The 15,364-nt window shown below is 36.0% G+C and overlaps 1 protein-coding gene across 1 annotated transcript in view; it reads left to right on the top strand.

Moving 5' to 3' along the window:
* Vwc2l (von Willebrand factor C domain containing 2 like) overlaps positions 1 to 15,364 on the top strand; it is a 157,727-nt gene that overhangs the window by 15,846 nt on the left and 126,517 nt on the right. The window contains exon 3 of the mRNA XM_028870036.2: positions 13,590 to 13,719. Within this exon, the coding sequence (XP_028725869.1) occupies positions 13,590 to 13,719 (130 nt within the window). The remainder of the gene's footprint in view (positions 1 to 13,589; positions 13,720 to 15,364) is intronic.

Here is a 15,364-nt window from a genome sequence, read left to right as displayed (position 1 = left end):
CATCTTGAAAGATCCTTTGGAAGTGCACAGTACACAAGGGAATACTGAGACCAATAGAATATGTTTAAAAGGTCTGTTTGTGAGCTAGTGTGGATCTCTCAAGTGCTATGAACTCAACAGTCAATTGAACATGGATTTTAAAGCAGGCCCTACCACTGAGCTGCGAGATGACTTAGGCACACATTCCTTCTCTTACTGTCTCAATGTCCATGTGTCCCAAATAAAGATCATAGGAGATGTTACCTGACACACAATAAATAATTCATAAAGGCCCACTGACATTACTACCAATGTTACCTACCCACTATTTAATCCAAAATACCACATTTATGTGACAGTAAAACATAGTTTTTTCCTTAGACATCTGTTAACATCTTAAAGTTCATACAACTTCAAATGCAATTTAGGAAATGCCCCGTTAATTATTTCAGGGAGTCTAATTCTATGGCTTGACACAGAGGAACAATTAATGAAGAAAAACTGATCTGAGCTAATCTCTTCTTTCTTTTTGAAATTACCAAAACTTTATCTGTGTGATTACCTATGGTAATTTATAAATCTTTATTACATAAAATAGATCAGTTAAGAAGTGACTTTTCAAGACAAGGATAATAGTAATAGTGCCAGTTCTGTATTACCAGTTATCTTAGACCAGACTTGGTACACTACAGACCATAACCAAATACATTCTACAGTATGTTTTATTAATAAACTTTTACTGGAAACAGCCATGCTTAGTCATTTATATGCTTTCTGTGGTTCCTAATGAGGTATCCCAAAGCACTATAGCCCTCTAAAGGGAAAGTTGTTGGTTGATGACCTAGGGTTGTTACTTTTTCCCTCTCTGTTCTCTTCAAGTTGTTCTCTTACCATATATTGCCACAATCTACAATCTTGGGGCTGATAGCGATGGGTCCTGTTTCACCTGAGAATAAGCAAAAGTTTAATTTTTTTAAATATGAAACTTTAAAAACATACAGATTTGCCTATTTACTGTATGTTCTTAATGTTATGGACACATTAAGCCATATTTCTTGGTATAGTTGATTCCAATATTATTGGCATTCAATTATAATTCCATTTATTGTCAAATAAAATGAAGCAAAGTTTATAAAAGGTCCATCTTTTTATTCCCTTGTATTCTCCTTTAATTGTAAAGCAAGTTAAATGTTTTGTTTTTAACATAATACAATATATGTTTAGTACTGTGCTAACAAGCAAAGGTCTGTAAATAGTCTATGTAAGTGTCAGTCCACTATTGAATTTTTAAAAATTAGCTATCAGAGTCAACACTCCAATTCCATTAATAAAGCTGGAAATTTTTTTCTGGTTCCACCAAACCCCCACATTCCCATGGCCCATTTATAAAATAATCACTCAGAAGCTTATATTAATTATAACTACTTGGCTGTTAGCTCAGGCTTATTACTGACTAGCACTTATGCTTAAATTAACCCATAATTCTTATTTATGTTTAGCCACATAGCTTGATACCTTTTCTCACTTCTGCCTTGTCATCTTGCTTCCTCTGTGTCTGGCTGGTGACGCCTGACTTGGCCTTCCTCTTCCCAGCATTCTCCTAGTGTGCTTATCCCACCTATATTTCCTGTCTGGCTACTGGCCAATTAGCATTTTATTTATCAACCAATCAGAGCAACACACATTCACAGCATATAGAATGACATTCCACAGCACTTCCCCTCTTCTGTCTAATCAAAAAGGAAGGTTTTAACTTTAACATAGTAAAATTACATATAATAGAACAGTTATCAAACAAGAATTACAGTTATAATATCTAGTCTATTTATATTTGGAAAAATTAAAGAAAATATTCTATCTAGCCTATATTTGTGCATCTAAAGTTTCATATCTAATTTATCTTTTATCATAACCAAGGAAAATTATGACTATCTAGTCTTCAACTACATCAAAGACCCCAGAAGGATTTAATATTACCTAAGTAAACAGGAATAGCATTGTAAGCAACTTCCAAAATTCTGGAAATGAGAGAGACAGTTGGCTGACAGGAGTTCCTCTGTAGCTTTGGGTCATCCATCTTCAGCCTACAGGCCTGAAGTCTCTCAGTCACTTCTCTCTGTGTCCTGTAGAATGTCTGGTAGTTTCTTCTGTGAAGCAGGAACCTGAAGGACCATCTTACGTTGCAAAGTTCAGTGGTCATCTTCCTATGGGTCCTGCATGCCCAGTCAACATAACATTTTGTCAAGCAGTCCAGACAAGAAGAATTTCTTGCCCAAGTGGCTATTTTTGCCAAGAAGAAGATAAACTCCATATGGAGTGTCTTCGACTCCCATCTTCTTCTTTGATGTAAATTGGTGCTGCCAGGAGCAGTTGTGTCTCATTGTCCAGAAAAGTCTGTTTTTTAAAACATTTTAAATGCCATATTCTGTAGGTCTTTGAAGTGTTTGAAGATTATCTACCTAATTGAATTATATCTATGTATACCTAGAAAAGTTAACATGACTATCATAGAAGACTAATTATTAATCTGTATTTCTTAATTATTCATTAAAATTTAGATAAGTTACATAAACATAATACCTTAAATAAGAGTAGGAATATATATATATACATATATATATATATATATATAATAACTAAATCAACTCTAATTTTGTATCAATAAGCTAAAATCCCTAGCAATGTAAAACATTTTTAAACAAATTGTTGCTCTTTAAAAGTAGGTTCAAATAATCTATACTTTCATCCCATCATATATATACTATCCCCTTTTCTTCTTCAGAAACAGATTGCATTAAAAAGAAAAGTGGAAATGATGGGTGATATCGTTGTGTATGCTGTGAATATGCGTTGCTCTGATTGGTTGATAAATAAAGCTGTTTGGCTAATGGTAAGGCAGAATAAGGTTAGGTGGGACAATCTAACTAGAGAGAGAGGGGAAGGAGAAAGACAGAGAGAGGAGATGCTGTCAGCTGCCACCAGGAGAAGATGTAAAAGTACCAGTAAGCTACAAGCCATGTGGCAAAGTATAGATTTATAGAAAAGGGTTAATTTAAGATGTAAGAGTTAGCTAGTGAGCAGCTTGAGCCATCAGGCCATATCATTTGTAAATAATATAAGCCTCTGTGTGTTTATTTGGGTCTGAGCAGCTGCAGGACTGGCAGGTGAGAGAGATTTTTGCCCTTACCATGGTCCAGGCAAGGCACATGAAAACTTCTGGCTACACATTAAGGTAGAACAATATATTAAAATAAAGAAGGTTAGCCACATAGCAGTGGCTCATGCCTTTAATCCCAGCACTCAGGAGGCAGAGCCAGGCAGATCTCTGTGAGTTCAAGGCCAGCCTGGTCTACAGAGTGAGCTCCAGGACAGGCACCAAAACTGCACAGAGAAACCCTGTCTCAAAAAAAGAAAGAAAGAAAGAAAGAAAGAAAGAAAGAAAGAAAGAAAGAAAGAAAGAAAGAAAGAAAGAAAGGAAGAAAGAGGGAGGGAAGGAAGGAAGGAAGGAAGGAAGGAAGGAAGGAAAGAAAGAAGGAAAGGAAGGAAGAAAGAAGGAAAGAAAGGAAGGAAGAAAGAAAGAAAGAGAGAGAGAGAAAGAAAGAGAGAGAGAGAGAGAAAGAAAGAGAGAGAGAAAGAAAGAAAGAAAGAAAGAAAGAAAGAAAGAAAGAAAGAAAGAAAGAAAGAAAGAAAGAAGGAAAGAAAGAAAGAAAGAAAATAAAGAAGGCATCAAGTTTACCATCATAAAGACTATAATTATAAATGCCCCTGATGGTTTTGGTTTCTTATGATTGCTATTGATAAAAGAAAGGAAGGATTATGTTTGAAAGCTAAAGGAAAATAGCTTGAGTGGAGAACTGAAGAGTTAATGGAGAAAAAGAAAAAACATGACCAGAGAGAAATGAACCAACAAGAATGGTCAGAGCACCAGGGTCTAGAGTGGCAAAAACAGGGAAGGAACATGGTCCCAGTCATAGTATGACAATCTGGTGAGGCAGCCAGGTCAAATTCGGGGCAAATGAGAGCTGCATAAGGGCATGAGTAGGAGAAATGAATGAAATTAACATAAACACAAATAACAATGGTCAGATTTATGTGTCCTGCAAGTACATTCACCCACTGAATTATTTATGTATTTATCCTCATTTTCCAAATTGCATTCAAAGAAATCTGTGTTTTTCTTCTTGTTACATATAGAGAGATTTTTCAAGACTGACAAGGAGGCATTTCTGACGCTCACTCTAGGGCTGTTTTCACTACACCTTATCAGCCTGGTGAGTTCTCTGTAAGACATTCTGCAAGAAATATAGCTGAGAGCATTTGATTTTCGCGTGTGTGTGTGTGTGTGTGTGTGTGTGTGTGTGTGTTTCCTTTATTGTTGACTATTGAATTACAAGTCATTGTATCTTTAGTCTCATATCTTTTTCACAGAATCCAATACATTGTTTCCCAATTCACATTTTACAGGGCTGAGTTGGTTTCATTTTAAAATTCTCATTGTCAAAATATATACAGGCACACCTAAGGCACATTCTCATCCACTGAAAGCAAAGACAGTGTGCACTCTGAATGCAGTGAGGGCTAAGCAAGATTATTTTTGCAAATTTTGATGTTTTAAAATGTTTATACATTGAGCTGGTGAGATGGTGTAATAGGTAAAGCACTTGCCACACAACTGTAAGATCATGAGTTCAAATCCCCAGGACCTATAAAACAGCTGGTGCTTTAGTATGTGTCTCTCTAACCCCAGTTGTTCCTAAAGTTAAGATGGGTAGTGGAGACAAGAAAATCCCTGGCAGGCAGGCTAACCTGGCACACAAGAGCAAGAGACCCTGTTTCAAACAAGGAGGAAGGGAAGATCAAACTCTTGAGGATGTCCTCTGACATCCACACAGTGGTGTACACACACAAATACATGCATGTCATACACACAGAGGTATTAAAAAATATATCAACAACAATAAACAACGACTCTGAGACTTCACTTATTTCATTGTATACTGGCTTCAATGCCTCATCCTACGTATGGCAGGGAAAAATTAAGTTGTTCAGTCTAACTTGCATTTTCCTCCAGCATTAAAAATAAACTCCTGCTAAAATAGCAAATCTTTGACTGCTGGGACTTGGCAAGCTTCATTAAGGAGAAAAAGGACAATCATGAAGAATATTCCTATTGTTAACGAGATTCTAGGACATTCACATTAAAACTAAAAGATATGAAAATCAAGACTCCAGGAACTGTGAACCAAAGTTATCATTCTTTTTCAAAAATCTGTTTTTACAACAAATCCAATGATGGATTGAAATTTCTTCCGTAAATAAGGATTTATTTAACTGTCTAAAAGTGTCATCCATCAACATTCTCAATTTACTTCCTGTTTGAATGCAAACACTGCAACATGTAAGAGTTTGCAACATGTTTGGATGGCTTTCAAAACTCTGAACATCATTTTCAGAAACTGAACATTTCAAATAATTCATAATGGAAATAATTATATCATGATTTAATCAAATGTTCTATGAGCAGCATACTTCCTTGAGAAACTCAAAGGTACTTAAAATTATTGGATGAGGTGTGGAGGAGGGGGAATTACTAGTTAGTTGGGGTTATGATGAAGACAAGTCCAACGCCACGTAGACAACCTGCTTTTCCACATATTGTATTACTCCCTTGGAGTCTTGAAACAGTCCAGTGAGAAAATTAAAACACTGTTAAGGGAAAGGGACCTGGCCCCTTCTTACTGTTCTCTGACTTCTTCTACATGTACTCTGTGGCATGTGCACCCCACAGAACACAAAGTAAACAAATAAAATGTAATAATAGAATAGAAACTTTTTTAAAGATTATATATTTCTCAGCTTCTTCTTAAAAATGAGAAAACCCACGCTGAAGAATCTGTCGAAGGTGAAAAGCAGGGCAGCTGATGGCAGAACTTCCTCCAGATGTCCTCATCCTACATTATCATACAACATTCCCCACTACATACAACACAAACAACGGCCACACAAGTTTACAAAATCACAGGCTAACACATGGAAATTTGTCAAGAAATTTCTCAGTCAAGATTTTCTTAATTAAAATATATGTTGGTGTCATTGCCCATAAGCCATCCCAATATATTTTCTTAGAACAGGGTAAGCAATGAGCTAAGTATAAAATAATGAAGTATAAAAATCAGGAGGAAGTTGTTTGGCCTTCCAATTGGAACCATATATTTCAGTATTAACAATTATAAAGCACTTAATATAATTAACTTTTAATTACCTCTTTTCATAGCACATCCATATACAATGTTATTGCCGAACTGAAAAGGAAGAAAACAGCTCAACTTTTAGAAAATCTTTGCCTAGAGAAAACAGACAGTGGCAAAGAGTTCTTAGGAAGTAATCTCTACTTCTTTCCCAGTGCAACATGTACGGTTGTCCCATCTCTTAGACTCTGAAGGACGTGAGTTCTCTCCCAACTGTGCAATGCTAGTTGCCAATGTCATTATATCATCTCTTTTCTGGCATCACTTCCTTTCACTATTTCTGTAAAATGATACTGATGCTCTTTGTTTCTTATATGATTCTTTGAGAGTATAGAATTCTCATGACCTCATATTCTCCTCTAACTACATTCATTTTTCTTTTTTTTTTTTTAAATGCTCTTGCCAATGACTACTCATCAGCTGATACAAACAGTCTGTCCTTCTAAGTACCATCAGGAACATTTTGAAGTTATACAGTTGTGTATATTTTCCCTGGTGCATAAATGTGTGATCCATGGAGCATCCTCATCACAGAGATATCCAGGCTCTTATGAACATGATGTACATGGTCATAGGATGTTCATGGACCAAATGTAGCTTCCCACTAGCTTGTTGGAAAGGAACTTCCAGCAGCTGCCTTTCTAGAGTCCTTCACAGGTATCAGTGTGACAGACATTTCACAAGTCTTTACTCTGACCTTTTCCATATTTTCAGATTCTCATCTGAAGATTTTAGCACCAAATAAAGAACAAAAAAACGCCCTGACGTTTTGTTGATAAGTGTACTTTGTCTATTCAAAAAATATGCCTGCTACTGCAGATGAAGTATACATTTGGTTATACTTCCCTTTCCTATATTTTGTTTTTCTGTCTATTCATAGTTCAGAAAAGCTGGATTTGGGCAATGGAATTTTTTGAGAGCTAAAAAAATGCATTGGTTCTACACAACATCCATTTATTAGAATAGCCAGTATCAAGTCAACATGTAATATCTCACAAATTGGAGTTGATCAGTTATTGTTTTATTAAAAATAAAAAAATCATGTTGTGGGGGAATTATTGGGGATGGATCTGGGAGGGTTATAGAGGAAGTGGGTTTGTAAATATGACCAAAATACATTGTATTAATTTCTCAAAAATTACAAACTATTTTAAAACATGCCAAAATGATTGCTGTTTTTCAAAAGAAACCCTTTCAAAGAAACAATATACAGTCAAAATAATATTGCTATACTATAATGCTGAAATTTTCAAAACAAAGGAACTTTTTTTGCTTCATAAATACTTTAAGATTGGAATTTCATCTGTTTTCTAATCTTTTTATATTTTCCTCAAGCTCAGATAAAATTTAGTTCTCCATTATAACAGTACCAGTAATTATTCTGAAAAAACTTGGTTAAAATTGTAAAATATACCTGTTTAAATCTTAACTTCTGGGTTGTTGTTCAATTGAGGGCAGGATAGATGGATCATTTTTCTAGTATTGTGACTTTATATACTTTACATTATATAATAATGCTGATAACTATTTGTAGTTAGCAAATAGTGTTTTGAATTTGCACATTTCTAAATTATAGTTTATAGCTATCTGGTTTATTATAAATGCATGAGCAAGACACATTTTACAACCATTTTTATAGAATGCTTTTATTTTCAGCCAAATTGAAAGGTTTTTGATAAGCATGTAGGCAATAATATCCCATAATATATTTTCAAATCACAAACTCCTTAAGAAAAAGCCAGAACTATTGCTACTTAACCCATCATTCAAATGATACATGTATACATATTTGCTGTTGGACATACAGAGAGAGGGAAAGACATATGCAGATATAGATATCAATAGATAAATAGAAATAGGTGGATAGGTATGTATATATTGATATAGCTATGTAGATACAGCAATGTATAAATGTACATAGATAGATGAATATACAGATAGATGAGACAGAGATATATAGGCATAAATAGATTTTGATGTGCAGATAAAGACATGCAGATTTGTATCACGTTCTATTTGCTTCAGCAGTATTAATATTCTTGGAGAAGTTCCTGCTGAGTCTCTGTAATTTGATGAGTTTCAAATTCAATGTTCCTAAAACACTGCAGTCAATAGGGCAGCTCACTGGAGGGGTCATCACAAGCTCATTAGATCAGGAACACAAAGGAGAATTTTAATCACATGCTATAGGTCATCATTCACATGATTGTGAGTTTTGGTTGAAACCCATCAGGTCTGCTGATTATTTGTTGGCATCTGCTGCATTGAAATCACAGTCTACAGGAACGGTAGTGGATGCTAAATACTCCTGTGCTTTGTAAGTTAATGTATATTTTAATGAAGTGAACAGTGAGATTCCTGACAGGCATCAGCAAATCTGAAATAGAGTCTTCCAAATTTCTCATCTAGTCTGGAAGTAATGAGACTTGTTCCATAAAGTGATAAAATTTATGCCATATATTATCTCCAAAGGAGGAGTGCTTCATGGAGCAACACTTCTCGTTTGTTGGGATTAGATTTTTAAGTAGTTGTTCGAATGGGTTCCTTTGTAAAAGGGAGCTGAGCTATATTTTCTTTGATAACTTTTGCTCATGATCAAAGAAATGAAACAACCCTAAGTGCATGGAGGTTGATATGACTTGGTCAGAAATAAAGTCGTTGATTTAGTTATTGCAACAAAACTTGGCCTCTAGAATCTATCCCACCCGTCCCTGTGTTTGCTCATCAGCTTTTAACAAGATTCTCAGGGACATTTCTAGGAACCAAGTTTCTGTTTCTCAGAATACTCCGGAGGTGTTTTGTTCCTTTTTTTTTTCAAGGTATGTTTCAAACCAGGAATTTTTGCTAAAACTGTATTTTACAACATACTGAAATCACTGTGATAAATAAGTACCATTCATCTTGGCACACATTACAGACAGTGTTAGGACTAGCCTTTTCTCAGATCTTTTAGTAATTCCACTGCATATACTTGGCCCTTCAATTTATTTAGCACAGTATTTTCTAATGCAATAAAAGTCTGTAATCATCTACTGCTAGATAAGTTAGTCAATGGACTACTTGTAGATTGACTTACCTGGGATCTGCACAATGAATGTTATGAATTTCAAATTACCTCCACAGAGCGAGTTTATGTTCGCCGACATAATATTGGAACCCAAATAGTTATTTCATGACTCATAGTCAGGAATATGTTCCCTCAAAGTGTGCTTTATAATATTTAAATAAAATGCGCCCCTCCCATTGAGTCAAAATCCTTTCCACACATGATGAGCACAGATAAAGCTGCAAGAGGTATGGCTCGGCAGATAAGAAAACACAGATTCTGTACAAATGGTTGTAGATTTTGTTAAGTATTTATCATCATGCTAAGACGTCTTCTAGGTGCTGAGAATTCAGAACTGAACAATGTGTTATAAGCAGCTTAGAATCTATAAAAGCAATAGACAAGAACAAATAAGAAATGTTCAAAAACCAGTAAAAAAAAAAATGAACTAAAGGTGGCTTTTGAACGACACCATAGGTGACAGAAAATGTGGGGCTTCCTGTATGCTTCTTGTAACTTTCAGATTGGAATTTGTATGGCAAGCTTTATTGACAGTGATCATTTCTTCCTGGATAATTGGAACAATATCACCAATAGACACTTATAACTCCCAATGACTCAATTGTCATATATATATCATATTCAGGCCTTCCTCAGATGTGGAAGAATGTGTCTCAGGCATTCAGAATGCAAAACAATTGTACATTTCTATAAACACATAGGGAATTCTAACCAAGCAGTGTGCAAAACCATATTCTTGTAATCTTACCTTGACCCTCAATGATGAACACATTGGCTCCCACATTCTCATAAAGAAAATATTTGGCCATTTTCTAAAGCTTTGTTGTTATTCCAGCAACTTAAGTTTCTGGTTCCCAGGCTACTTTCCCAACTTAAAATGCCCGGAGTATTCATGACACTGTTTTCAGAATTCCAATCCATCCCGTGTCTTCTCCAAACATTTTCAGATCACGGTGACTTTGCAGTTCAATTTCAGCTACAAGGTCTTTGGAAGCTAACCATTTTTTAACCAGATATATCTTTCCATGTTTCCCATTCTGCTACCAAGGGTGAAAATATACCTACTAGTTACCTAAGTCAATACTTAAGTCACTGGTTGCTTTATCCAATCAAATTCATCTAATATATACATATTCCCACATAAGAGTTCAAGAACAGGAGACATTTGTAATCTAGGGTGAACTGGGACAGAAATGCAATGTATTTGGCGACAGTGGGAATTACAGGTGAACTGCACAATCCCTGCTTACAGTCCCACATTAGCCATTCCAAACCATGAAGTTAGAAATGTACTAGATTTATAAGACACATGTACTACTCATACCACCAAATATGCACATTAACAAATAAATATTATCTGTAATCATAATTGCAAATATATTTTATGAAAATGTAAATGTATCAAATATTACAATACTTTTCAAATATTGCTTAGAAGTGATGCATTTTCAGGGACGTTAGAATGGGGTCACTTCATCCTCTGCCTTCCCAAAGATGTAGCTGACAAAACCACATAGCTCCACACATTCTTATTTTTAAAAAGATAGAAAAACTAGTAAGAATATTTTCCCATCTACTTATTTCAGCATTCTCTTTTCCTCCAAAGACAGCTTTATTCCTTAATCTTTGATTTTATGGGAACATTTTTAGGTTTAATCTGTAGTTTTCACATCGAAGGATCCAATAAAAGGAAATTTGTAACCAGCTTAGTGCTTAAGATGGGAATCTTTATCAGAAGTACCAAGACTTGAAGTTTTATACTGTTAGGTGGGAGGGATTTTAAAAGTCTGAACTTAACACCGAAGAAGCTGAGTGCATGCTTCTACTAACTTATCACTATCTGAAAAGTATCTGTTCAAAAATGCAAAGGAAGGCAGAGGCCATAGAAATGTCAGTTTGAGAAAGAGAACGGCAATGTCATCAGAGCCCATAAGACCTGGCAAGGCTGGTAAGGTCAGGAAGGGACCTCAAGCTAGGAGGTCAGTGGGTTGAATCTGACTGAGTGTTGAGAGCCAGAGGTTTGATGTTTGAAGAAATACAGGTGGGGGAGGGTGCAGGCAGGACTACTCAGACTCCTCTGGATCACAGTCTGAAAACTGGGTAAGGGAAGACAGGTTAGAGGGTGGACATGCCATGCTGGGCTTGGGTACACATGTCAGCCACACTGAGTCTGGAGGATGGATATGGTGGGGAATGACAGGCATGAATATGAGAGATTTGTGGCCTGAAAAGGATGACCACAGAACAGAAATAAGCCACGTTCAAGGATGACTAGGAGTAACTGAGAATTAGGAAGATAATTTTGTCTTCTTAATTTATTTCATTACTCAAGACCCTTTCGAAATCTCCAGCATACTTTTATCACCAATCCTTGTAGTCGCGGCTCTCCCTGAGAGCACTTCTTGTGATTCCAAGGTGGGCCTCAGCACACATATCCACTATTTATTGGTTCAGTCTTTGTCTGCTAACTTCTATAAGACACCACCAAGCATAATTTCAGGCTTCAAGACTTAATGATACCACAGTCTCCCAAAATACAAGCTATATGACAAGATAAATGTCCCTCCTCCAATGTTACAACTCATATTTTCACTGATAAATTTCCACAATAACTTTCATACACTAATTGCAAGAATTAGTAGATTTGTCAGCAAGAGGTACATATCCACCATTAAACTGATTTTCCCAATGTTAGTGGTTATTCCTCTGGACCTGCTCTATGTGGACAAGTATGAAGACCTTAGGATATCAGCTACTCAGATGAGGGCATGATGAATGGTGCTTCTTGTTGGCAGACAGCAGGATGGAATTTGGTCATACTCTTACCTTTAAATCTCTGCCCTTTGCTTATCCATCGGACCTAGAAAACTATTAAATCTCTGTCAACATATTCAGTCATCCACGAGATGAGAATAAAATAAATTTTCCTTGTTGGGTTAGGGCAGAAACAAGATCATTGATAATATATAATTTCTTAGTAATAATAAAGTTCAAGTTTGTGATAAAGCATGGGATAATGTGATGGATTATTCTACAATGCTTAAACTTAACTGGTAGAGAGTTTATGTGTTATCTTCAATAAACCAATCTATCCCACTTAAACATGACAATATTTTACCACAGCTCCTATTAACTAATTCTCTTATCTAAAAACTAAGACAATTAGAGTGGGCTATCATTCTTCAATCACAAAATGGAGATTAAATGAATTTTTAAAATAATCAATGCACTAATTTCTGTCTCACTCAAACTACTTGTGGCAGGGGACATTGATTACACAAATTATTTGGATAATTACTTCTGAAAGAACCAGGAACAGAACAGAAGTTTGGACAGTAAGCACAGAGGAGGAAAAGGGGGTTCCATTAGATGAGTTTGTAGGTACAGAACTGTGGCATCATGCTTGAGGCAGAAGTTCCTAAGAGCAAATAACTTTGTTGGAAAAGTGTGGACAACGTATGGCTTCCAAGAATGCCAACGTTTCATCCTAGGAGTCTAAGTGTAAGATTCTTGAAGTCCAGAGTGCAAATCTATATAGGATGAAAGGGTCACTTGTAGTTTCTAGAAAAGAAACTGAAAATCCATTCATTCTTGGTTGGTAAGTACTGTAAAGATGCAAGTTCTTTTCAGCTTTGTATTATCTTAATTATTTTCCCATTTTCATTTTAGAGTCTTTGACTCTTGCTTAAATGGTGGCTTTTTAGGTCAATTGATTTTAGTTCACATCTCAAAGCAGGCAGGCAAGGGTAAGGTATTCAGAAATTAATTCAGGAGGCTAAATCTAAATGTTTGGATCCCAAATATAATTTTCTGTAACAGTCACACTGAAAAGGTGTCATTTAAGTTTAAGTTGCCTTGAATAAGCCTTCACAGGAAGGGTCAGGATATGTATTTAACATTTTCTCATTTCCTAGCAACCCACCTTTCTTAGGAAGCAAATATGACCAATGCAAATTGACTTCATTTGTTCTAATACCATCTTCTTTCCCAGAGGAAAGTGAAGCAAGCATTCAGTGCATCTGAAAACCAAATGACCAACTGGCAGGTTTGCTGTCCAAACACTTCTTCAAAAAGTAGGGCAGTGATATAGAACAACTCATTATTCACGGAGACCTGAGATGTGCTTCATCTTGACTTGACTATACAGTTTGCCTTCTTTCGGGGCAGAATGATCATACATGTGGTAATTGGAATTAAAGTCAATATAAACACTAATGTCTTGTCTTCTGACAGCATATGAATGTGCAAGCATTGAGTTATAGGAGAAAAGGGGCTAATTTGAGATTTGTTCCTAGCCCTCTCCATGTGAATGGTGTCGCTGTGAGCCCAGCAATGAAGTTCACTGTGTTGTAGCAGACTGCGCAGTTCCTGAGTGTGTCAACCCAATCTATGAACCAGAACAATGTTGTCCTGTCTGCAAAAATGGTAAGAATGCCCTGCATCAGCTTTCAAGAAGGGGTTAGGGGTTAGGACAAGACACTAGTATTTCACGCCTGCATGCCATTCAGTGCAAAAGCCCTCTAAGATCTGCATCTGGCTTTTCAATATGGGCAGTGCTGGCATGTATGTTTTTTCTGAAGCCTTAAAGTGAAAATGTATTAGGGATGGGTGAATTGAGTAACTTCTCATCTGGGGAATTAGACCTCTTGCAAGCTGGCTTTGTTCTGACCCCTATTATTTATTGTTGGTTTATAAAACAACTATTGGAGAGAACTCAATACCATATTTTATAGTGATTGAATTTCTTGCTATTTGGGGGCCTGTGAAGCAGTTTTCCAAATTTCATGGTGTATAGTGCATCCTAAGACAGAGATTGGAGCAAATGTCAGGTGTTTTGCTTTGGACATAAATAAGACCTCAAATTTAAAGTTGTCCAAAGAATTTAAATTCAATTATAATTGTACTTAAATTGAAGCAAGAAAGACTGAAACTGATGTGTGTGTGTGTGTTGTGGGGTAAGGGGTTAACCAAGATTTTCAATATAGAAGAGCCCTGTCCTCACAGAATTGCTGTAGATGAGGAAAGTGACTTGTATATAAGATCATGGGTTCATTTTCACCATTACAAAGTGGAATAGTTGAAAAGAATACAGAATCTTAGTCATCCGAAATCACCATAGTTCCATAGAGAAAACATTGCAAAGCAATGATCTTCCAGGACAATATCAACAAAGAGCATGCAATCACACTCCTCCTAGTGATCATGTTCTGCCAATGGGGAGGAAATAGGAAACTAGCTCTCCACAAATGCCCCATTTGCATTCACGTGTGCTTGGGGGGAAAAGTGGTTGTAAGCCCTTGTCATCATGCTACTGCTAAATTGATATGCTCTTGATAGATAATAGATAGATAGGTAGGTAGGTAGGTAGATAGATAGATAGATAGATAGAGTTTAAATTTATATTATCTCTCCTAGTAATCTTTTCCCTGACAGATGGATAGTTTTAAAATAGCATCAAGCTATTAAAAGACAAAACAAAAATGACTCTTATTGTTTTACAAATAAATTTTGTAATTTGGTATCTTCCCAAACCACTAATAATGACCCCTTCTGATGTTTTTTTTTTTAGGGGGGTATAGACTTTCCTGTTTCTTATCATATACGTCCATTATGCTAAGTCATTAAAGTGTCAATTGACTTCTCTGTTTCTCCTTATCCAACTAACTTATGGTGATCATCTCTGTCTCAAGAGCTGGAAATAAAACACCCAAAGTCCTAATGTGCCTTATATATGCAAAGATATATGATTTAAAACTTCATATTTCTGAAAAAGCTTAAAGAAACTGGAAAAGATACAAGAAAGAACAGTAAGATGATTTAATGGTTGAAAAAATAGGACCTGGGAGGATAGACTGAAGGAGTTAGCATAATTTGTCCAGAAGAAAGAGCCCAGGGGAGAAGTAACTGTCATGAAGTATATGAATGGTTGGTCTAAAGTGGAAGAGGACTTGTTATTTTTCATTTTCTCCAAGGATAAAAAGAAGGAAAGCTCAGCTACCCAATCAATCTTTAAAAACGGGATTGACAAGTCTTTAACTGGAGTTTTTTTTTTTAGGGGGGGGGGAGGTTG

The sequence above is a fragment of the Peromyscus leucopus genome, chromosome 13 (assembly GCF_004664715.2).
Source record: "Peromyscus leucopus breed LL Stock chromosome 13, UCI_PerLeu_2.1, whole genome shotgun sequence".
Classification (NCBI taxonomy): domain Eukaryota; kingdom Metazoa; phylum Chordata; class Mammalia; order Rodentia; family Cricetidae; genus Peromyscus; species Peromyscus leucopus.
This window is presented reverse-complemented; position numbering and strand designations above follow the sequence as displayed.